At 55.9% G+C, this 23,437-nt stretch overlaps 1 protein-coding gene across 1 annotated transcript in view; it reads left to right on the top strand.

Moving 5' to 3' along the window:
• The first annotated feature begins 3,099 nt into the window (after positions 1–3,099).
• LOC138498152 (fish-egg lectin-like) overlaps positions 3,100–23,437 on the top strand; it is a 59,369-nt gene continuing 39,031 nt past the window's right edge. Inside the window, exon 1 of the mRNA XM_069622030.1 lies at positions 3,100–3,225. Within this exon, the coding sequence (XP_069478131.1) occupies positions 3,171–3,225 (55 nt within the window). The 5' untranslated portion in view covers positions 3,100–3,170. The remainder of the gene's footprint in view (positions 3,226–23,437) is intronic.

Genomic DNA, 23,437 nt, shown 5'->3' with positions numbered 1-23,437 from the left:
AGAGGGCACTCCCTAATGGGGCACTCTGGAGAGCCCAAATTCTGAACCGGAGATTCCTCGGGGGCCTCCTCTATCAGATCATTCGAGATGCGTTTTGGGTCTGTCTTTCGTGGCTGGGAGAAGCCTTGCTGCCTCTTCCCTGAAATACTGGTGACAGGGGGCAGGAAGGAAGGCCAGTTCAGTCTTCAAATTCAGGAGTCCTGTGCAGCATGGAAATCGATTAGCGGGGGGTAAGCTTTGGGCTGTGCCACCCCCTCATTTATTCCACGGGTCCTGTCTCGCCCACACCCTGATCCTTTATGACGGGGTTTGGAGAGACTTGTGCGGTTACCTCGCTAGGTCCTAGTTGACTAGGGCAACTGTGCTGACCCGCTTGGAATGATGTAGCTTCCAAGTCGGTGGAGAGTGGTTTGAGGTAGGTTGGAAGCTTCATCGGTCTTTGAAACGGTAAATCCTCGCCGGTCATTGGGCTCTCGTTTGTGTATGCCATCAAGTCACCCAACTGTGGTGCTTGTTCCAGTGATCATCGTTGGTGAGGTATAGGGGAGAAGTAGCGGAGCCACGAAGGCTTCCGTAGGCTCCTCTGGTGGAGTTCATATATCACCAGGCTCCTCTAGGGCAGGCAGACAGGGATTGCTTGACCCATGGGGCTCTAAGTCGTGTGCATTAGTTCTTGTGACTGAGGAGCCACTCGTGGGTTTCCTTCTACTAAATGTAGTTCTTGTGACTGCGGCGTTGATACGTTCGAGTCCCCCCGGACGGTATAGCGAGGAGAACTGGAGAGCTCGCTTTCCTGACTCCAGTGAGGCACATTCAGAGGCTCGGGCAGGGCTTGTCAGGGTCAGATCTTCCAGCCGTGGCCTGCTGCTCTGGAGCAGTCACCCTCCTTCCTCCATGTTCCTGTAGATTTCCGCGGGGCTCGGCCAACGTACATTGACTCTTTTCTTGCTCTTTGCTGCGGGGGGGCGAACTCCTGAAGGGAGGGTTTCCGTTCACCATCCACCTGAACAGCCAAACAGTGCCACCAGCCCTTTTGCCACCAGGGCTTGCCACATTAGTTAATGTCACCTTTGTAAGTAACGTGTCTGGATTTGCCCAGGGACGTCATTTCACCAAAATGCCAGGGGTAGCGGAAGTGACATCACATGACCCTTGACTTCTGATGACATCACCGGAAGTGATGTCATTTGACCCCAACCCAAAGTGATATCGCGGGTAACGATGGAACATAACATTTCACCCGTTGACAAAACAGGAAGTGGCATTACATAGCATTTTACACTACGAAAAATATGGTTACGATATCACTATAATGTGATGTACATTTCATACAAGAATGGATCGCCATATGTATCGAGTGTGTATAGGCCCATATTACCAAATTACTGTGAATGCAGCAGATGTCCACGACCAAATGATAATGATGTGTTATTATATAGCACTTACGCTTAAGCACTTTACATAGAAGAAATATACACCCAATATCACCCAACCTGTGTTGGTACCCATTTATGGCCCTCAGATATGAAAGGCTGAGTTGAGGCGTTTAAGAACAGACTAAATCAGTGACTCAGTACAAAAAAGAAGGTGGGTGAGGCGCGCACTCCCGGTCCTGGTCAATTGAACCTGTTGCAAAAAATATAATAAGTAGCTGGGTCAAATCCCAAAATGGACAAATATTCGCAGGGTTAGATCCCTTCTGCTGCAAATCAGGTACTCAGTAATAACAGGGTTAGATCCCTTGCTGCAAATCAGGTACTCAGTAATAACAGGGTTAAATCCCTCAACTGCAGTTCTGTGGTCTGTAGTTGTTCTCCTCCTAGCGCTTTCTTATCTCAAATAATCATCGGGGAGGCTGTTGAGCAGGTGTGTCTAATTAGACTCAAAGGATTCTGGTAGCTGTAGTGAAAACATTTTTTTCTGTTCAGGTGACCAGCAACCGGCACCCCTCCAAAGCACAAGTCCTTCCCAAATTTGGGGGAGGGGAGAGAACCATCTTTATGATTCTCCAAAGTGGGGCACAGTGACCCCGTGGCGCTGCCTCTGGAGCCCGGGACTCCCATAGCATTCAGTACAAAAAGGAAGGTGGGTGAGGCGCGCACTCCCGGTCCTGGTCAATTGAGCCTGTTGCAAAAAATATAATAAGTAGCTGGGTCAAATCCCAAAATGGACAAATATTCACAGGGTTAGATCACTTCTGCTGCAAATCAGGTACTCAGTAATAACAGGGTTAGATCCCTTGCTGCAAATCAGGTACTCAGTGACTCACCCCCTGAAGTGTGCCTGAAATAAACCTTTAAGGAGTCTAGCAATTATTGTATAGAATTCCAGAAAGACACATTCTTTGGTATTCCTATGCTTTCTTGTTTGGGCCAGTGCTGAACATGTTAGACTTGTGGTGCTCCTGTTCTTATGTTTCTTTTTTTTTTAAGGGGCCTGGACAGGAAAGCTAGCCACTCCAGAAGTAAAGAGCCACATGGTGCTGGCCACAGCCCAGGAGCTTGCATTGCAAAAACAAAAAAAACATGTTTTTTTTTTTAGAGGTCGCAAGGGCGACCACGGAGGTCGCACTTGTGACCTCTGGCAACCCCCAAATGACGTCCCTGGCTGTGCCCCTGGTCTGTGCCCCACGCTGCTTATTGCTTGCTCTCATCGTTCTGCCAGTGCACAGGCATCCTTTCTGGGCTGCCTCCGCTTCTGTAGCTTTTTATTGAAATTAATTATTGATTGAAATCCCTGTATCACAGATAAATGCAAATAGATATACATATATATATCCCAGCGTGCATCTGTGTGTGCTCCTTAACGTGGGAGCAGCCCAGGGCTTCTGTGGTCTCCAGCGTATCACCAGTGGGGGGACCATGAGTACCATGAGTACTAGTTAGTGATTCTACCCCTCAAGAGGGGCCCTATGCCACAAACAAAAGCCTCTGGATCACGCATCCATCACTCTGCGCTGGGCACACTCACGCCCTGTGTGTGCTAAAGGCTATTTACTCCAAACCTTGATGGAGTGCTTGTCTACAACATGCAATGTTCTGTTCCTGGTCACCTGTAGCCTCGCCCTCTGGGATGGGCTGTGCCCAGGAGAGTATTTAAGCAGCGCCATCGCCCCCTCGTCTGACAGCAGCTCCTGAAGTCTTGGAGTGCAGACAGAAGCCAGACTGAAGATGACTCCCTCCCTAGCACTGCTGCTTCTGCTGGCCCTGGTGGGGTGCAGCTCGGGTAAGAAGCACCTGTGAGGATAGATAGAGTGGCTGCACAGCACCTCCTGCTGGTGGCGTGTGTGTGCGGCAGCGCCTGCTGCTGGTGGCGTGTGTGTGCGGTAGCGCCTGCTGCTGGTGGTGGTGTGTATATGAGGCAGCGCCTGCTGCTGGTGGCGTATGTGTGCGGCAGCGCCTTCTGCTGGTGATGGTGTGTATATGATGCAGCACCTCCTGCTGGTGGTGTGTGTGTGCATTAGCGTCTGCTGCTGGTGGCTGTGTGTGGCAGCGCCTGCTGCTGGTGGCGTGTGTGTGCGGCAGCGCCTGCTGCTGGTGGTGGTGTGTATATGAGGCAGCGCCTGCTGCTGGTGGCGTATGTGTGCGGCAGCGCCTTCTGCTGGTGATGGTGTGTATATGATGCAGCACCTCCTGCTGGTGGTGTGTGTGTGCATTAGCGTCTGCTGCTGGTGGCTGTGTGTGCGGCAGCACCTGCTGCTGATGGCGTGTGTGTGCGGCAGCGCCTGCTGCTGGTGGTGTGTGTGTGCGTTAGCATCTGCTGCTGGTGGCGTGTGTGCGGCAGCGCCTGATGCTGCTCGTGGTGTGTATATGATGCAGCACCTGCTGCTGGTGGTGTGTGTGTGCATTAGCGTCTGCTGCTGGTGGCTGTGTGTGCGGCAGCACCTGCTGCTGATGGCGTGTGTGTGCGGCAGCGCCTGCTGCTGGTGGTGTGTGTGTGCGTTAGCATCTGCTGCTGGTGACGTGTGTGCGGCAGCGCCTGATGCTGCTCGTGGTGTGTATATGATGCAGCACCTGCTGCTGGTGGTGTGTGTGTGCATTAGCGTCTGCTGCTGGTGGCTGTGTGTGCGGCAGCACCTGCTGCTGATGGCGTGTGTGTGCGGCAGCGCCTGCTGCTGGTGGTGTGTGTGTGCGTTAGCACCTGCTGCTGATGGCGTGTGTGTGCGGGGCACCTGCTGCTGATGGCGTGTGTGCGGCAGCGCCTTCTGCTGGTGATGGTGTGTGCGGCAGCGCCTCCTGCTGGTGGCGTGTGTGTGCGGCAGCGCCTGCTGCTGGTGGTGGTGTGTATATGAGGCAGCACCTCCTGTTGGTGGCGTGTGTGCGGCAGCGCCTGCTGCTGGTGGTGGTGTGTGCGGCAGCGCCTGCTGTTGGTGGTGTGTGTGTGCGTTAGCACCTGCTGCTCATGGCGTGTGTGTGCGGCGCGCCTGCTGCTGGTGGCGTGTGTGTTCGGCAGCGCCTGCAGTTGGTGGTGGTGTGTATGTGAGGCAGCACCGCAACTCCTGCTGGTGGTGTGTGTGTGCGTTAGCACCTGCTGCTGATGGCGTGTGTGTGCGGCAGCGCCTCCTGCTGGTGGCGTGTGTGTGCGGCAGCGCCTGCTGCTGGTGGTGGTGTGTATATGAGGCAGCGCCTGCTGCTGGTGGCGTGTGTGCGGCAGCGCCTGCTGCTGGTGGCGTGTGTGCGGCATAGCCTGCTGCTGATGGCGTGTGTGCGGCAGCGCCTTCTGCTGGTGATGGTGTGTGCGGCAGCGCCTCCTGCTGGTGGCGTGTGTGTGCGGCAGCGCCTGCTGCTGGTGGTGGTGTGTATATGAGGCAGCACCTCCTGTTGGTGGCGTGTGTGCGGCAGCGCCTGCTGCTGGTGGTGGTGTGTGCGGCAGCGCCTGCTGTTGGTGGTGTGTGTGTGCGTTAGCACCTGCTGCTCATGGCGTGTGTGTGCGGCAGCGCCTGCTGCTGGTGGCGTGTGTGTTCGGCAGCGCCTGCTGCTGGTGGCGTGTGTGTTCGGCAGCGCCTGCAGTTGGTGGTGGTGTGTATGTGAGGCAGCACCGCAACTCCTGCTGGTGGTGTGTGTGTGCGTTAGCACCTGCTGCTGATGGCGTGTGTGTGCGGCAGCGCCTGCTGCTGATGGTGTGTGTGTGCGGCAGCGCCTGCTGTTGGTGGTGTGTGTGTGTGCGTTAGCACCTGCTGCTGATGGCTGTGTGTGCGGCAGCATCTGCTGCTGGTGGTGTGTGTGTGCGTTAGCATCTGCTGCTGATGGTGTGTGTGCGGCAGCACCTGCTGCTGGTGGCCTGTGTGTGTGGCAGCGCCTGCTGCTGATGGCGTGTGTGTGCGTTAGCATCTGCTGCAGATGGCTGTGTGTGCGGCAGCACCTGCTGCTGATGGCGTGTGTGCGGCAGCACCTGCTGCTGATGGCGTGTGTGTGCGCGGCAGCGCCTGCTGCTGGTGGCGGGTGTGTGCGGCAGCGCCTCCTGCTGGCGGTGGCGTGTGTGTGTGGCAGCGCCTCCTGCTGGTGGTGTGTGTGTGCGTTAGCACCTGCTGCTGATGGCGTGTGTGTGCGGCAGCACCTGCTGCTGATGGCGTGTGTGTGCGGCAGCGCCTGCTGCTGATGGCGTGTGTGTGCGTTAGCACCTGCTGCTGATGGTGTGTGTGTGCGTTAGCACCTGCTGCTGATGGCGTGTGTGTGCGGCAGAGCTCTCGAGAGCCTTCTCCAGGGCAGTGTGGTCGCTAGTGTTGTGCCACCTTATGCTACTGCCTTTGGCTCAGATTTCCAGATTGCAAGAGCAGTAGGCGAGATTGGGGAATGCTTTCAGAACTTTCGGTGGAGGGGCAGTGAGCAGGGGCTCTTATAGCACCCGCTCCCCACCCCCTCCCGCCCCCGTGTGCCACGAGTCCCAGGGCAATAGTGCATTCAGATCCCAGCACCTCCAATCACTGATCTGGTGGGGGCTTCCCTGAGGCACTGCAGCAGGTGTCAGCGCCTGGGCTCGTATGTGTGCCCCAGGCACCTCCTCCAGCGCTAGACTGTGGGTCTGGGGGGCAGCAGGTCTAAGGGACACAAAAAGAAAGCAGACCACAGGTCCAGACCCTAATATTGGTCTGGACAGGCACGGTCCCTATTCTCCTGGTGAAAGCTGCAGAAGTAGAACTGTATCCCAGAGGGTCCCTAGTGGGCGAGGTCTTACTGTCTCCCAGAGGGTCCCTGGTGGGCGAGGTCTTACTGTCTCCCAGAGGGTCCCTAGTGGGCGAGGTCTTACTGTCTCCCAGAGGGTTCCTAGTGGGTGACATCTTACTGTCTCCCAGAGGGTTCCTAGTGGGTGACGTCTTACTGTCTCCCAGAGGGTTCATAGTGGGCGATGTCTTACTGCCTCCCAGAGGGTCTCTGCTGGGCGATGTCTTACTGTCTCCCAGAGGGTCCCTAGTGGGCAAGGTCTTACTGTCTCCCAGAGGGTTCCCAGTGGGCGAGGTCTTACTGTCTCCCAGAGGGTCCCTGGTGGGTGATGTTTTACTGCCTCCCAGAGGGTCTCTGCTGGGCGGTGTCTTACTGTCTCCCAGAGGGTCCCTAGTGGGCGAGGTCTTACTGTCTCTTAGAGGGTCCCTGGTAGGCGACGTCTTACTGTCTCCCAGAGGGTCCCTGGTGGGCGACGTCTTACTGTCTCCCAGAGGGTCCCTGGTGGACGACATCTTCCTGTCTCCCAGAGGGTTCCTAGTGGGCGATGTCTTACGGTCTCCCAGAGGGTCCCTTGTGGGCGACGTCTTGCGGTCTCCCAGAGGGTCCCTGGAGGGCTATGTCTTACTGTCTCCCAGAGCGTCCCTGGTGGGCGATGTGTTACTTTCTCCAAGATGGTCCCTGGTGGGCAGTGTTTTACTGTCTCCCAGAGGGTTCCTGATAGGCAATGTCTTCCTGTCTCCCAGAGGGTCTCTGTTGAGCGATGTCTTACTGTCTCCCAGAGGGTCCCTAGTGGGCGAGATCTTACTGTCTCCCAGAGGGTTCCTAGTGGGCGATGTCTTACGGTCTCCCAGATGGTCCCTGGTGGGCGACGTCTTACGGTCTCCAAGAGGGTTCCTACTGGGTGACGTCTTACCGTCTCCCAGAGGGTCCCTGGTGGCCGACGTTTTACGGTCTCCCAGAGGGTTCCTAGTGGGCGACGTCTTACTGTATCCCAGACTGTTCCTAGTGGGCAAGGTCTTACTGTCTCCCAGAGGGTCCCTGGTAGATGTTTTACTGTCTCCCAGAGGGTCCCTGGTGGGTGAAGTCTTACTGTATCCCAGAGGGTTCCTAGTGGGCAAGGTCTTACTGTCTCCCAGAGGGTCCCTGGTAGATGTTTTACTGTCTCCCAGGGGGTCCCTGGTGGGCGACGTCTTACTGTCTCCCAGAGGGTTCCTAGTGGGCGAGGTCTTACTGTCTCCCAGAGGGTCCCTGGTAGATGTCTTACTGTTTCCCAGTGGGTCCCAGCTGTGCGAGGTCTTACTGTCTCCCAGAGGGTCCCTAGTGGGCGAGGTCTTACTGTCTCCCAGAGGGTTCCTAGTGGGTGAGGTTTTACTGTCTCCCAGAGGGTCCCTGGTGGGCGAGGTCTTACTGTCTCCCAGACGGTCCCTAGTGGGCGAGGTCTTACTGTCTCCCAGAGGGTCCCCGGGGGGCGAGGTCTTAATGTCTCCCAGAGGGTTCCTAGTGGGCGAGGTCTTACTGTCTCCCAGAGGGTCCCTGGTAGATGACTTACTGTTTCAAAGCAGGTCCAAGCTGGGTGAGGTCTTACTGTCTCCCAGAGGGTCCCTAGTGGGCGAGGTCTTACTGTCTCCCAGAGGGTTCCTAGTGGGCGAGGTTTTACTGTCTCCCAGAGCGTCCCTGGTGGGCGATGTGTTACTTTCTCCCAGATGGTCCCTGGTGGGCATTGTCTTACTGTCTCCCAGAGGGTTCCTGATAGGCAATGTCTTCCTGTCTCCCAGAGGGTCTCTGGTGAGCGATGTCTTAATGTCTCCCAGAGAGTCCCTAGTGGGAGAGATCTTACTGTCTCCCAGAGGGTTCCTAGTGGGCGATGTTTTACGGTCTCCCAGAGGGTCCCTGGTGGGCGACGTCTTACGGTCTCCCAGAGGGTTCCTAGTGGGTGACGTCTTACTGTCTCAAAGAGGGTTCCTAGTGGGCGATGTCTTAACGTCTCCCAGAGGGTCCCTGGTGGGCGACGTTTTACGGTCTCCCAGAGGGTTCCTAGTCGGCGACGTCTTACTGTCTCCCAGAGGGTTCCTGGAGGGCTATGTCTTACTGTCTCCCAGAGGGTCCCTGGTGGGTGAAGTCTTACTGTATCCCAGAGGGTTCCTAGTGGGCAAGGTCTTACTGTCTCCCAGAGGGTCCCTGGTAGATGTTTTACTGTCTCCCAGGGGTTCCCTGGTGGGCAATGTCTTACTCTCCCCCAGAGGGTCCCTGGTGGCCGACGTCTTACTGTCTCCCAGAGGGTTCCTAGTGGGCGAGGTCTTACTGTCTCCCAGAGGGTCCCTGGTAGATGTCTTACTGTTTCCCAGTGGGTCCCAGCTGGGCGAGGTCTTACTGTCTCCCAGAGGGTCCCTAGTGGACAAGGTCTTACTCTCTCCCAGAGGGTTCCTAGTGGGCGAGGTTTTACTGTCTCTCAGAGGGTCCCAGGTGGGCGAGGTCTTACTGTCTCCCAGAGGGTCCCTAGTGGGAGAGGTCTTACTGTCTCCCAGAGGGTCCCTGGTGGGCGAGGTCTTAATGTCTCCCAGAGGGTTCCTAGTGGGCGAGGTCTTACTGTCTCCCAGAGGGTCCCTGGTAGATGTCTTACAGTTTCCCAGCAGGTCCCAGCTGGGCGAGGTCTTACTGTCTCCCAGAGGGTCCCTAGTGGGTGAGGTATTACTGTCTCCCAGAGGGTTCCTAGTGGGCGAGGTTTTACTGTCTCCCAGAGCGTCCCTGGTGGGCGATGTGTTACTTTCTCCCAGATGGTCCCTGGTGGGCAGTGTCTTACTGTCTCCCAGAGGGTTCCTGATAGGCAATGTCTTCCTGTCTCCCAGAGGGTCTCTGGTGAGCGATGTCTTAATGTCTCCCGGAGGGTCCCCAGTGGGAGAGATCTTACTGTCTCCCAGAGGGTTCCTAGTGGACGATGTCTTACGGTCTCCCAGAGGGTCCCTGGTGGGCGACGTCTTACGGTCTCCCAGAGGGTTCCTAGTGGGCGACGTCTTACCGTCTCCCAGAGGGTCCCTGGTGGGTGACGTTTTACTGTCTCCCAGAGGGTTCCTAGTGGGCGACGTCTTACTGTCTCCCAGAGGGTCCCTGGAGGGCTATGTCTTACTGTCTCCCAGAGGGTCCCTGGTGGGTGAAGTCTTACTGTATCCCAGAGGGTTCCTAGTGGGCAAGGTCTTACTTTCTCCCAGAGGGTCCCTGGTAGATGTTTTACTGTCTCCCACGGGGTCCCTGGTGGGTGATGTCTTACTGTCTCCCAGAGGGTTCCTAGTGGGCGAGGTCTTACTGTCTCCCAGAGGGTTCCTAGTGGGCGAGGTCTTACTGTCTCCCAGAGGGTCCCTGGTAGATGTCTTACTGTTTCCCAGTGGGTCCCAGCTGGGCGAGGTCTTACTGTCTCCCAGAGGGTCCCTAATGGGCGAGGTCTTACTGTCTCCCAGAGGGTTCCTAGTGGGCGAGGTTTTACTGTCTCCCAGAGGGTACCTGGTGGGCGAGGTCTTACTGTCTCCCAGAGGGTCCCTAGTGGGCGAGGTCTTGCTGTCTCCCAGAGGATCCCTGGTGGGCGAGGTCTTACTGTCTCCCAGAGGGTTCCTAGTGGGCGAGGTCTTACTGTCTCCCAGAGGGTCCCTGGTAGATGTCTTACTGTTTCCCAGCAGGTCCCAGCTGGGCGAGGTCTTACGGTCTCCCAGAGGGTCCCTAGTGGGTGAGGTCTTACTGTCTCCCAGAGGGTTCCTAGTGGGCGAGGTTTTACTGTCTCCCAGAGGGTCCCTGGTGGGCGAGGTCTTACTGTCTCCCAGAGGGTCCCTAGTGGGCGAGGTCTTACTGTCTCCCAGAGGGTCCCAGTTGGGCGACGTCTTACGGTCTCCCGGAGGGTTCATAGTGGGCAACGTTTTACTGTCTCCCAGAGGGTCCCCTTTGGGCGATGTGTTACTGTCTACCAGATGGTCCCTGGTGGGCAGTGTCTAGCTGTATCCCAGAGGTCCCTGGAGGGCTATGTCTTACTGTCTCCCAGTGGGTCCCTGGTGGGCGATGTCTTACTGTATCCCAGAGGGTTCCTAGTGGGCAAGGTCTTACTGTATCCCAGAGGGTTCCTGGTGGGCGAGGTTTTACTGTCTCCCAGAGGGTCCCTGGTAGATGTTTTACTCTTTCCCAGGCGGTCCTTGGTAGGCGTTGTCTTACTATCTCCCAGAGGGTCCCTGGTGAGCGACGTCTCCCAGAGGGTTCCTAGTAGGCGAGGTCTTACTGTCTCACAGAGGGTCCCTGGTAGATGTCTTACTGTTTCCCAAGGGGTTCCTGCTGTGCGAGGTCTTACTGTCTCCCAGAGGGTCGCTAGTGGGCGAGGTCTTACTGTCTCCCAGAGGGTTCCTAGTGGGCGAGGTTTTACTGTCTCCCAGAGGGTCCCTGGTGGGCGAGGTCTTACTGTCTCCTAGAGGGTCCCTGGTGGGCGATGTCTTACTGTCTCCCAGAGGGTTCCTAGTGGGTGAGGTCTTACTGTCTCCCAGAGGGTCCCTGGTAGATGTCTTACTGTTTCCCAACGGGTCCCAGCTGGGCGAGGTCTTACTGTCTCCCAGAGGGTGCCCTAGTGGGCGAGGTCTTACTGTCTCCCAGAGGGTTCCTAGTGGGCGAGGTCTTACTGTCTCCCAGAGGGTCCCTGGTGGGCAAAGTTTTACTATCTCCCAGTGGGTCCCTAGTGGGCAAGGACACACTGTCTCCCAGAGGGTCCCTAGTGGGCGAGGTCTTACTGTCTCCCAGAGGGTTCCTAGTGGGTGAGGTTTTACTGTCTCCCAGAGGGTCCCTGGTGGGCGAGGTCTTACTGTCTCCCAGAGGGTCCCTAGTGGGCGAGGTCTTACTGTCTCCCAGAGTGTCCCCGGTGGGCGAGGTCTTAATGTCTCCCAGAGGGTTCCTAGTGGGCGATGTCTTACGGTCTCCCAGATGGTCCCTGGTGGGCGACGTCTTACGGTCTCCAAGAGGGTTCCTACTGGGTGACGTCTTACCGTCTCCCAGAGGGTCCCTGGTGGCCGACGTTTTACGGTCTCCCAGAGGGTTCCTAGTGGGCGACGTCTTACTGTATCCCAGAGGGTTCCTAGTGGGCAAGGTCTTACTGTCTCCCAGAGGGTCCCTGGTAGATGTTTTACTGTCTCCCAGAGGGTCCCTGGTGGGTGAAGTCTTACTGTATCCCAGAGGGTTCCTAGTGGGCAAGGTCTTACTGTCTCCCAGAGGGTCCCTGGTAGATGTTTTACTGTCACCCAGGGGGTCCCTGGTGGGCGACGTCTTACTGTCTCCCAGAGGGTTCCTAGTGGGCGAGGTCTTACTGTCTCCCAGAGGGTCCCTGGTAGATGTCTTACTGTTTCCCAGTGGGTCCCAGCTGGGCGAGGTCTTACTGTCTCCCAGAGGGTCCCTAGTGGGCGAGGTCTTACTGTCTCCCAGAGGGTTCCTAGTGGGTGAGGTTTTACTGTCTCCCAGAGGGTCCCTGGTGGGCGAGGTCTTACTGTCTCCCACAGGGTCCCTAGTGGGCGAGGTCTTACTGTCTCCCAGAGGGTCCCCGGTGGGCGAGGTCTTAATGTCTCCCAGAGGATTCCTAGTGGGCGAGGTCTTACTGTCTCCCAGAGGGTCCCTGGTAGATGACTTACTGTTTCAAAGCAGGTCCAAGCTGGGTGAGGTCTTACTGTCTCCCAGAGGGTCCCTAGTGGGCGAGGTCTTACTGTCTCCCAGAGGGTTCCTAGTGGGCGAGGTTTTACTGTCTCCCAGAGCGTCCCTGGTGGGCGATGTGTTACTTTCTCCCAGATGGTCCCTGGTGGGCATTGTCTTACTGTCTCCCAGAGGGTTCCTGATAGGCAATGTCTTCCTGTCTCCCAGAGGGTCTCTGGTGAGCGATGTCTTAATGTCTCCCAGAGAGTCCCTAGTGGGAGAGATCTTACTGTCTCCCAGAGGGTTCCTAGTGGGCGATGTTTTACGGTCTCCCAGAGGGTCCCTGGTGGGCGACGTCTTACGGTCTCCCAGAGGGTTCCTAGTGGGCGACGTCTTACTGTCTCAAAGAGGGTTCCTAGTGGTCGACGTCTTACCGTCTCCCAGAGGGTCCCTGGTGGGCGACGTTTTACGGTCTCCCAGAGGGTTCCTAGTCGGCGACGTCTTACTGTCTACCAGAGGGTCCCTGGAGGGCTATGTCTTACTGTCTCCCAGAGGGTCCCTGGTGGGTGAAGTCTTACTGTATCCCAGAGGGTTCCTAGTGGGCAAGGTCTTACTGTCTCCCAGAGGGTCCCTGGTAGATGTTTTACTGTCTCCCAGGGGTTCCCTGGTGGGCAATGTCTTACTCTCCCCCAGAGGGTCCCTGGTGGCCGACGTCTTACTGTCTCCCAGAGGGTTCCTAGTGGGCGAGGTCTTACTGTCTCCCAGAGGGTCCCTGGTAGATGTCTTACTGTTTCCCAGTGGGTCCCAGCTGGGCGAGGTCTTACTGTCTCCCAGAGGGTCCCTAGTGGACAAGGTCTTACTCTCTCCCAGAGGGTTCCTAGTGGGCGAGGTTTTACTGTCTCTCAGAGGGTCCCTGGTGGGCGAGGTCTTACTGTCTCCCAGAGGGTCCCTAGTGGGAGAGGTCTTACTGTCTCCCAGAGGGTCCCTGGTGGGCGAGGTCTTAATGTCTCCCAGAGGGTTCCTAGTGGGCGAGGTCTTACTGTCTCCCAGAGGGTCCCTGGTAGATGTCTTAATGTTTCCCAGCAGGTCCCAGCTGGGCGAGGTCTTACTGTCTCCCAGAGGGTCCCTAGTGGGCGAGGTATTACTGTCTCCCAGAGGGTTCCTAGTGGGCGAGGTTTTACTGTCTCCCAGAGCATCCCTGGTGGGCGATGTGTTACTTTCTCCCAGATGGTCCCTGGTGGGCAGTGTCTTACTGTCTCCCAGAGGGTTCCTGATAGGCAATGTCTTCCTGTCTCCCAGAGGGTCTCTGGTGAGCGATGTCTTAATGTCTCCCGGAGGGTCCCCAGTGGGAGAGATCTTACTGTCTCCCAGAGGGTTCCTAGTGGACGATGTCTTACGGTCTCCCAGAGGGTCCCTGGTGGGCGACGTCTTACGGTCTCCCAGAGGGTTCCTAGTGGGCGACGTCTTACCGTCTCCCAGAGGGTCCCTGGTGGGTGACGTTTTACTGTCTCCCAGAGGGTTCCTAGTGGGCGACGTCTTACTGTCTCCCAGAGGGTCCCTGGAGGGCTATGTCTTACTGTCTCCCAGAGGGTCCCTGGTGGGTGAAGTCTTACTGTATCCCAGAGGGTTCCTAGTGGGCAAGGTCTTACTTTCTCCCAGAGGGTCCCTGGTAGATGTTTTACTGTCTCCCACGGGGTCCCTGGTGGGTGATGTCTTACTCTCCCCCAGAGGGTCCCTGGTGGGCGACGTCTTACTGTCTCCCAGAGGGTTCCTAGTGGGCGAGGTCTTACTGTCTCCCAGAGGGTCCCTGGCAGATGTCTTACTGTTTCCCAGTGGGTCCCAGCTGGGCGAGGTCTTACTGTCTCCCAGAGGGTCCCTAATGGGCGAGGTCTTACTGTCTCCCAGAGGGTTCCTAGTGGGCGAGGTTTTACTGTCTCCCAGAGGGTACCTGGTGGGCGAGGTCTTACTGTCTCCCAGAGGGTCCCTAGTGGGAGAGGTCTTGCTGTCTCCCAGAGGGTCCCTGGTGGGCGAGGTCTTACTGTCTCCCAGAGGGTTCCTAGTGGGCGAGGTCTTACTGTCTCCCAGAGGGTCCCTGGTAGATGTCTTACTGTTTCCCAGCAGGTCCCAGCTGGGCGAGGTCTTACTGTCTCCCAGAGGGTCCCTAGTGGCTGAGGTCTTACTGTCTCCCAGAGGGTTCCTAGTGGGCGAGGTTTTACTGTCTCCCAGAGGGTCCCTGGTGGGCGAGGTCTTACTGTCTCCCAGAGGGTCCCTAGTGGGCGAGGTCTTACTGTCTCCCAGAGGGTCCCAGTTGGGCGACGTCTTACGGTCTCCCGGAGGGTTCATAGTGGGCAACGTTTTACTGTCTCCCAGAGGGTCCCCTTTGGGCGATGTGTTACTATCTACCAGATGGTCCCTGGTGGGCAGTGTCTAGCTGTATCCCAGAGGTCCCTGGAGGGCTATGTCTTACTGTCTCCCAGCGGGTTCCTGGTGGGCGATGTCTTACTGTATCCCAGAGGGTTCCTAGTGGGCAAGGTCTTACTGTATCCCAGAGGGTTCCTGGTGGGCGAGGTTTTACTGTCTCCCAGAGGGTCCCTGGTAGATGTTTTACTCTTTCCCAGGCGGTCCCTGGTAGGCGTTGTCTTACTCTCTCCCAGAGGGTCCCTGGTGAGCGACGTCTCCCAGAGGGTTCCTAGTAGGCGAGGTCTTACTGTCTCACAGAGGGTCCCTGGTAGATGTCTTACTGTTTCCCAAGGGGTTCCTGCTGTGCGAGGTCTTACTGTCTCCCAGAGGGTCGCTAGTGGGCGAGGTCTTACTGTCTCCCAGAGGGTTCCTAGTGGGCGAGGTTTTACTGTCTCCCAGAGGGTCCCTGGTGGGCGAGGTCTTACTGTCTCCTAGAGGGTCCCTGGTGGGCGATGTCTTACTGTCTCCCAGAGGGTTCCTAGTGGGTGAGGTCTTACTGTCTCCCAGAGGGTCCCTGGTAGATGTCTTACTGTTTCCCAACGGGTCCCAGCTGGGCGAGGTCTTACTGTCTCCCAGAGGGTGCCCTAGTGGGCGAGGTCTTACTGTCTCCCAGAGGGTTCCTAGTGGGCGAGGTCTTACTGTCTCCCAGAGGGTCCCTGGTGGGCAAAGTTTTACTATCTCCCAGTGGGTCCCTAGTGGGCAAGGACACACTGTCTCCCAGAGGGTCCCTAGTGGGCGAGGTCTTACTGTCTCCCAGAGGGTCCCTGGTGGGTGACGTCTTACTGTCTCCCAGAGGATCCCTGGTGGGCGAGGTCTTACTGGGCGACGTCTCACTGTCTCCCAGAGGGTCCCTGGTGGGCGATGTCTTACTGTCTCCCAGATTGTCCCTGGTAGGCGACGTCTTACTTTCTCCCAGAACGTCCCTGGTGGGCAACGTCTTACGGTCAACGTCCCTGGTGGGCAACGTCTTACAGTCTCCCAGAGGGTCCCTGGTAGATGTCTTACTGTCTCCCAGGGGGTGGCTCGTGGGCGATGTCTTACTCTCCCCGAGAGTGTCCCTGGTGGGCGATGTCTTACTGTCTCCCAGAGGGTTCGTAGTGGGCGAGGTCTTACTGTCTCCCAGAGGGTCCTGTTTCCCAGTGGGTTCCTGCTGGGCGAGGTCTTACTGTCTCTCAGAGGGTCCCTCGTGTCAGAGGTCTGTCTCCCAGAGGGTCCCTGGTGGGCGACGTCTTACTGTCTCCAAGAGGGTCCCTGGTGGGTGACGTCTTACTGGGTGACATCTTACTGTCTCCCAGAGGGTCCCTGGTGGCCGACGTCTTACTGTTTCCAGAGGGGCCCTGGTGGGCGAGGTCTTACTGGGCGATGTCTTACTGTCTCCCAGAGGGTCCCTGGTGGGCGACGTCTTACTGGGCGACGTCTTACTGGGCAACGTCTTACTGTCTCCCAGAGGGTCCCTTCTGGGTGTCTGTCTCCCAGATTGTCCCTGGTGGGCAACGTCTTACTGTCTCCCAGAAGGTCCCTGGTGGGTGACATCTTACTGTCTCCCAGAGGGTCCCTGGTGGGCGATGTCTTACTGGGCGACGTTTTACGGTCTCCCAGAGGGTCCCTGGTGGGCGACGTCTTACTGTCTCCCAGATGGTCATTGGTGGGCGATGTCTTACTGTCTCCCAGAGGGTCCCTGGTGGGCGACGTCTTACTGGGTGACGCCTTACTTTCTCCCAGAGGGTCCCTGGTGGGCGATGTCTTACTGTCTCCCAGAGGGTCCCTGGTGGGTGCCTTACTGTCTCCCAGATTGTCCCTGGTGGGCGACGTCTTACTGTCTCCCAGAAGGTCCCTGGTGGGCGACGTCTTACTGTCTCCCAGTGGGTCCCTGGTGGGCCCGATCCGCTGTGGAGGTCTGAAGTGCTCATCCTCTTCTGTGTTGTAATGCGAAATGTAGCGCCACCTCATCAGATAGAGAATTATTGGCGCTATACTCACATGAGTGCTTGAGTACCTGTACTGCACCGGCACTCACCAATCTAGCGTGCTATCACGAGAGCACAGTTTTCAGTGCGCATGTGTTTGCGTTGCACAAGCTGCGCTGGGCACATCTTCTCCAATACTCAGAGATGGCCTCTGGGTTTTTCAATCATATATCTTGAACTGGGTCTCGAGGCCCGAGGGGTTGGGGGTGGGGGAGGGTGCACACGGCAGTTTATCGTATATTTTCAGTTACTAGTTCAGGACATTACATCTGCGCTTTGCAATCATCCAGAACCTTAATGTGCGCTTTGCGGCGCGCATGTTGCCGGCTGCTTTTGCTGGCACCCTTTGGATGTTAGCGCCCTTGGGCTTCGCAGTACCCAGCAGCGTTCTTATCACCTTGTTGCCCCTCTACTCTGGTTTTGACTACATTAGCACCTTGCTGACGAACAGTGTTTAATAGCTTTTCAGTGGACATGTGTTTCAGCTCTCACTGGCTGCCTATCCCGCGATAATCTGCGGCTATTAACCCCTTTGCTGCATTACTTTATGTCCCCATTATAATCTAAGCACACACGGTTTCCGTAGGCTCTTCTTCCCAGCTTTAGGCAAGTGGGCTACCAATCATCATTTTGAAATGGACCCCCCTCCCAAATAGCCCTGACATATCTTCACCTGGCCATGCCCATAGAGTACAGTAGGTCTGATAAACATGTTCAGCAAATTCTAATGCCCACTGCCACTTTAACCTTCCTTGGCCCACTGCCACGTTACCCTGCCTTGGCCCACTGCCATCTTACCCTGCCATGCCTCACTGCCTTTTACCCTGCCATGGCCCACTGCCTCTTTACCCTGGCTTGGCTCACTGCCACTTTACCCTGGCTTGGCCCACTGCCACTTTACCCTGCCATGGCTCACTGTCACTTTACCCTGCCATGGCTCACTGCCACTTTACCCTGCCATGGCTCACTGCCACTTTACCCTGCCTTGGCCCACTGCCACTTTACCCTGCCATGGCCCACTGCCACTTTACCCTGCCATGGCCCACTGCCACGTTACCCAGGCTTGGCCCACTGCTACTTTACCTGTCTTGGCCCACTGCCACTTTACCCTGCCTTGGCTCAGTGCCACTTTACACTGCCATGGCCCACTGCCACTTTACCCTGCCCTGGCCCACTGTCACTTTACTCTGCCTTGGCCCACTGCCACTCTACCTAGGCTTGGCCCACTGCCACTTTACCCTGGCTTGGCCTACTGCCACTTTACCCTGCCTTAGCCCACTGCCACTTTACCCTGCCATGGCCCACTGCCATTTTACCCTGCCTTGGCCCACTGCCACTTTACCCTGCCATGGCCCACTGCCACTTTACCCTGGCTTGGCCCACTGCCACTCTACCCAGGCCTGGCCCACTGCCACTTTACCCTGCCTTGGCCCACTGTCACTTTACCCTGCAGTAGCCCACTGCCACTCTACCCAGGCTTGGCCCACTGCCACTTTACCCTGCCTTGGCCCACTGTCACTTTACCCTGCCTTGGCCCACTGCCACTCTACCCAGGCTTGGCCCACTGTCACTTTACCCTGCCATGGCCCACTGCCACTTTACCCTGCCTTGGCCCACTGCCACTCTACCCAGGCTTGGCCCACTGCCACTTTACCCTGCCTTGGCCCACTGCCACTTTACCCTGCCATGGCCCACTGCCACCCTGCCTTGGCCCACTGCCACTTTACCCTGCCATGGCCCACTGCTCCTTTACCCTGGCCTGGCCCACTGCCACTCTACCCAGGCTTGGCCCACTGCGACTTTACCCTGCCTTGGCCCACTGTCACTTTACCCTGCCTTGGCCCACTGCCACTTTACCCTGCCTTGGCCCACTGCCACTTTACCCTGCCATGGCCCACTGCCACCCTGCCTTGGCCCACTGCCACTTTACCCTGCCATGGCCCACTGCTCCTTTACCCTGGCCTGGCCCACTGACACTCTACCCAGGCTTGGCCCACTGCCACTTTACCCTGCCTTGGCCCACTGTCACTTTACCCTGCCTTGGCCCACTGCCACTTTACCCTGCCTTGGCCCACTGCCACTCTACCCAGGCTTGGCCCACTGCCACTTTACCCTGCAATGGCCAACTGCCAATCTACCCAGGCTTGGCCCACTGTCACTTTACCCTGCCACGGCCCACTGCCACTTTACCCTGCCATGGCCCACTGCCACGTTACCCAGGCTTGGCCCACTGCCACTTTACCCTGCCTTGGCCCACTGCCACTTTACCCTGCCATGGCCCACTGCTACATTACCCTGCCTTGGCCCACTGTCACTTTACCCTGCCTTGGCCCACTGCAACAGTACCCAGGCTTGGCCCACTGCCACTTTACCCTGGCTTTGCCTACTGCCACTTTACCCTGCCTTGTCCCACTGCCACTTTACCCTGCCTTGGCCTACTGTCACTTTACCCTGCCTTGGCCCACTGCCACTTTACCCAGGCTTGGCCCACTGCCACTTTACCCTGCCTTGGCCCACTGCCACTTTACCCAGGCTTGGCCTACTGCCACTTTACCCTGCCTTGGCCCACTGCCACGTAACCCAGGCTTGGCCAACTGCCACTCTACCCTGGCTTGGCACACTGCCACTTTACCCTGCCTTAGCCCACTGCCACGTTACCCAGGCTTGGCCCACTGCCACTTTACCCTGGCTTGGCCCACTCCCACTTTACCCTGGCTTGGCCCACTGCCACTTTACCCTGGCTTGACCCTCTGCCACTTTACGCTGGCTTGGCCCCTCTTTGAGTCTTGTTTCTCATGTCTCTCTTTCCCAGTGACTCTCACGCTCTATTGTTTCTCTCTCTAAATTCCCCTTTCATGGTCTCCCTTATGACATCTCGTGCTCTCTTCCATTGGCTGCTCCTCTCAGCTTGTGTTCCTCTCACTCTGAGTCACTCTCTCTCTCTTTATCTGACTTCCCTTCTGGTCTATTCCTCTCCCTGTCTGTGCGCCATTCTCTTTAGTTCAGACCCCTCTGTATTGGTTCTCTCCTTTCTGTGTCCACCTTCCTGCTGGCCTCCATTTTACTGTCTGTCCCTCTTTCTCGCCCTCATAGGTGTAGACTCTGTGCCCTGATGCAGGTGTTCCTCTGTCTACTGGTGTCCGTCTCTGACTGTGTCCCTCTCGAGATATGCCCCTTCTGTGTGTACAGCTCTTTGTGTGTGTGCAGCTCTCTGGTTGTGTTCCTCTTTAGTTATGCCACCTTCTGTGTGTACAGCTCTTTGTGTCTGTGCAGCTCACTGGTTGTGTTCCTCTATAGTTATGCCGCCTTCTGTGTGTACAGCTATTTGCATGCGTACAGCTCTCTGGCTGTGTCCCTCTCGAGATATGCCCCTTCTGTGTGTACAGCTCTTTGTATGCGTACAGCTCTCTGGCTGTGTCCCTCTCGAGATATGCCCCTTCTGTGTGTACAGCTCTTTGTGTGTGTGCATCTCTCTGGTTTTGTGCCTCTTTAGTTATGCCCACTTCTGTATGTACAGTTCTGTGTGTGTGTGCAGCTCTCTGGCTGTGTCTCTCTAGAGATATGCCCCTTCTGTGTCCACAGCTCTTTGTATGCGTACAGCTCTCTGGCTCTGTCCCTCTCGAGATATGCCCCCTCCTGTGTGTGCAGCTCTTTGTGTGTGTGCAGCTCTCTGGCTGTGTTCATCTTTAGACATGCCCCATGTCGCCTGTGCCATTCTTTGTGTTTGTGGTCTCCCATGCTGGGGATACGACCCCAAGCCCTGCTGATGACAAGCCAGTGTCACATCCCACTCTGCTATTGTGTAGCCTCACCAACATCCAGCACCACCACCTGCACTCAAATCCACCATCTACACAGAGCCTCAACAGGCACCAAATCTCTCACCACCCTTCACCACCATATATTCCCTCCACCAACATCCACACTCTTCAATACCACCCCACTCCACTCTGCACCACCAACTGACAATACCACCCCACTCCACTCTGCACCACCAACTGACAATACCACCCCACTCCACTCTACGCCACCATCTACACTCAAATCCGCCATCCACAAAGTGTATCAACACGCACCAAACCTCTCAACAACCTTCTCCACCATCCACACACTTCACCACCATCTGCAATGAAAGTCACCATCTTCACAGAGCCTCAACGTGCATCAAACCTCTCACCACCCTTGATCACCATGCTCCCTTCACCACCATCCACACTCTTCAACACCATCCCACCCCACCCCACCCGTTGCCACCATCTTCACACGAATCCACCATCTACACAGAGCCTCAACGTGCATCAAACCTCTCACCACCCTTTATCACCATGCTCCCTTCACCACCATCCACACTCTTCACCACCATCCAACCCTCCCTCCACCACCATCCACACACTTCACCACCTCCCAACTCCACCATCTGCTCTCGAATCCACCATCTACACAGAGCCTCAACACGCACCAAACCTTTCACCACCCTTTGTCACTATATGTTCCCTTCACCACCATCCACACTCTTCAAGACCACCCCACTCCACTCTGCACCACCAACTGACAATACCACCCCACTCCACTCTACGCCGCCATCTACACTCAAATCCGCCATCCTCAAAGAGTATCAACATGCATCAAACCTCTCAACAACCTTCTCCACCATCCACACACTTCACCACCATCTGCAATGAAAGTCACCATCTTCACAGAGCCTCAACATGATTCAAACCTCTCACCACCCTTTATCACCATGCTCCCTTCACCACCATCCACACTCTTCAACACCATCCCACCCCACCCGTTGCCACCATCTGAACTCAAATCCACCATCTACACAGAGCCTCAACATGCACCAAACCTCTCACCATCCTTTGTAACGATACGCTCCCTTCACCACCATCCACACTCTTCACCACCATCCAACCCTCCCTCCACCACCATCCACACACTTCACCACCTTCCAACACCACCATCTGCTCTCGAATCCACCATCTACACAGAGCCTCAACACGCACCAAACCTTTCACCACCCTTTTTCACTATGTGTTCCCTTCACATCCATCCACACTCTTCAATACCACCCCACCCCACTCTAGGCCACCATCTTCACCCTAATCCACCATCTACACAGAGCCTCAACATGCATCAAACCTCTCACCACACTTTTTCACTATATGTTCCCTTCAGCACCATCCACACTCTTCAACACCATCCCACCCCACCCCACCCCACCCCACTCTAGGCCACCATCTTCACTCTAATCCACCATCCACACAGAGCCTCAACGTGCATCAAACCTCTCACCACCTTTGATCACCATGCTCCCTTCACCACCATCCACACTCTTCAACACCATCCCACCCCACTCTAGGCCACCATCTTCACACGAATCCACCATCTACACAGAGCCTCAACAGGCACCAAACCTCTCACCACCCTTCACCACCATATATTCCCTCCACCACCATCCACACTCTATAATACCACCCCACCCCACTCTATGCCACCATCTGAACTGAAGTCCACCATCCAGAAGAGTATCAACATGCACCAAACCTCTCACCACACTTCACCACCATATATTCCCTCCACCAACATCCACACTCTTCAATACCACCCCACTCCACTCTGCACCACCAACTGACAATACCACCCCACTCCACTCTACGCCACCATCTACACTCAAATCCGCCATCCACAAAGTGTATCAACACGCACCAAACCTCTCAACAACCTTCTCCACCATCCACACACTTCACCACCATCTGCAATGAAAGTCACCATCTTCACAGAGCCTCAACGTGCATCAAACCTCTCACCACCCTTGATCACCATGCTCCCTTCACCACCATCCACACTCTTCAACACCATCCCACCCCACCCCACCCGTTGCCACCATCTTCACCCTAATCCACCATCTACACAGAGTATCAACATGCATCAAACCTCTCACCACCCTTTGCCACGCTATGCATCCTCCACTTCCATCTGTAACATCATTCCCTGACACCATCCACACATGCGGCATCAGTGCATGCCACAACACGTACCATCATCCACACATATCCACCAAAGTTATTGAAATCCATTAAACCAATACTTACAACAAAAAAGCTAGGTTACTGTCCATGAAAAGTCAACTCTACAAACACTGGACGTATCAAATGTATGTTTACTATAAACATTTAACGTTAATTGATTATTCAATCATAAACATACATATTTACATTGTAAATTAAGCCTTATCTAGCACCATATCACCACTAGTCCACAACACTCCCTTTGAATACACCGCAGTTAACACGAGGACTGGATTTCACTTTCTGTTGTGAAGTAGTGGTGCGGTGGGAGTTGAGCATCATTTGTAGTTTCAGAGACTATATCTATGCTATAGACAGTAATCTTCCCTTTTGACAAGGCAGGCAATGATACCCAGATCTAATGTATATTTTATAGAGAAGTCGGGGGCCCCGGGCTGACCCCTGGGGACTCCTCAGCTTCAGGGTTGGAAAACGCCTTTAAGTACGAAAATGGTGGCAGGAAAATAGCCGAGAACCCCTCCTTTAGAAAGGAGTGGAGCCCACACATGTATGGAGTCTAGTGAGCGATTGGGATTGGCGTGGTCCACCCTATTGAAGGCTGGAGGACAAGGAGTGTCTGTGTACACCTTAGCCCGGAGATTATCGTTTGCTTTGCAGATAAAAGCACTGACTCTGTGTTCCTAGCAGTGTGGACACCAGCTTGAGAAGGGTCTAGAAAGATATATGAAGCAATACACCTCTGTAGCTGTGAAAAGCAGGTCTCTTTAAACATGTTTTGCAAGACAGTGCAGCTTTCAAGAGGCAACGCCCCTATGTCCGAACTGGCCTGACTCAGGAGGCCGATCATAGGAGTATTCTATTATCATCTGGGTACCAGCCATGGACTGCAGGGGTGATTAGGGCGCCCCGCCACTTGAAACACTGACAGGGCATCGCGTAGTTTAGTTGGGGCGGCATCAGAGGCCAGCCTGAGACCTCCCTTAACGAGGGCGGGGTCTGCTGCCAGTCTATGAAAGGTCTCCACAGGTGTAGGGAAATGTGTAGGGAAATGTGTCGTGACACAAGGACCAGAGAAATACACTTCCCTTCCTTACCGGTGCCGTTAACCCCCTACCGCCATACTCGGAATGAGGCCCATTGTCAGTTACCGAGACAACACTTTCGTGTTAGTGCCTTA

The sequence above is a fragment of the Ambystoma mexicanum genome, chromosome 5q, assembly GCF_040938575.1.
Source record: "Ambystoma mexicanum isolate Mex_15411 chromosome 5q, UKY_AmexF1_1, whole genome shotgun sequence".
NCBI lineage: Eukaryota > Metazoa > Chordata > Amphibia > Caudata > Ambystomatidae > Ambystoma > Ambystoma mexicanum.
The sequence above is the reverse complement of the archived record's forward strand: the minus strand, read 5'-3'. Positions and strand labels throughout refer to the sequence as shown.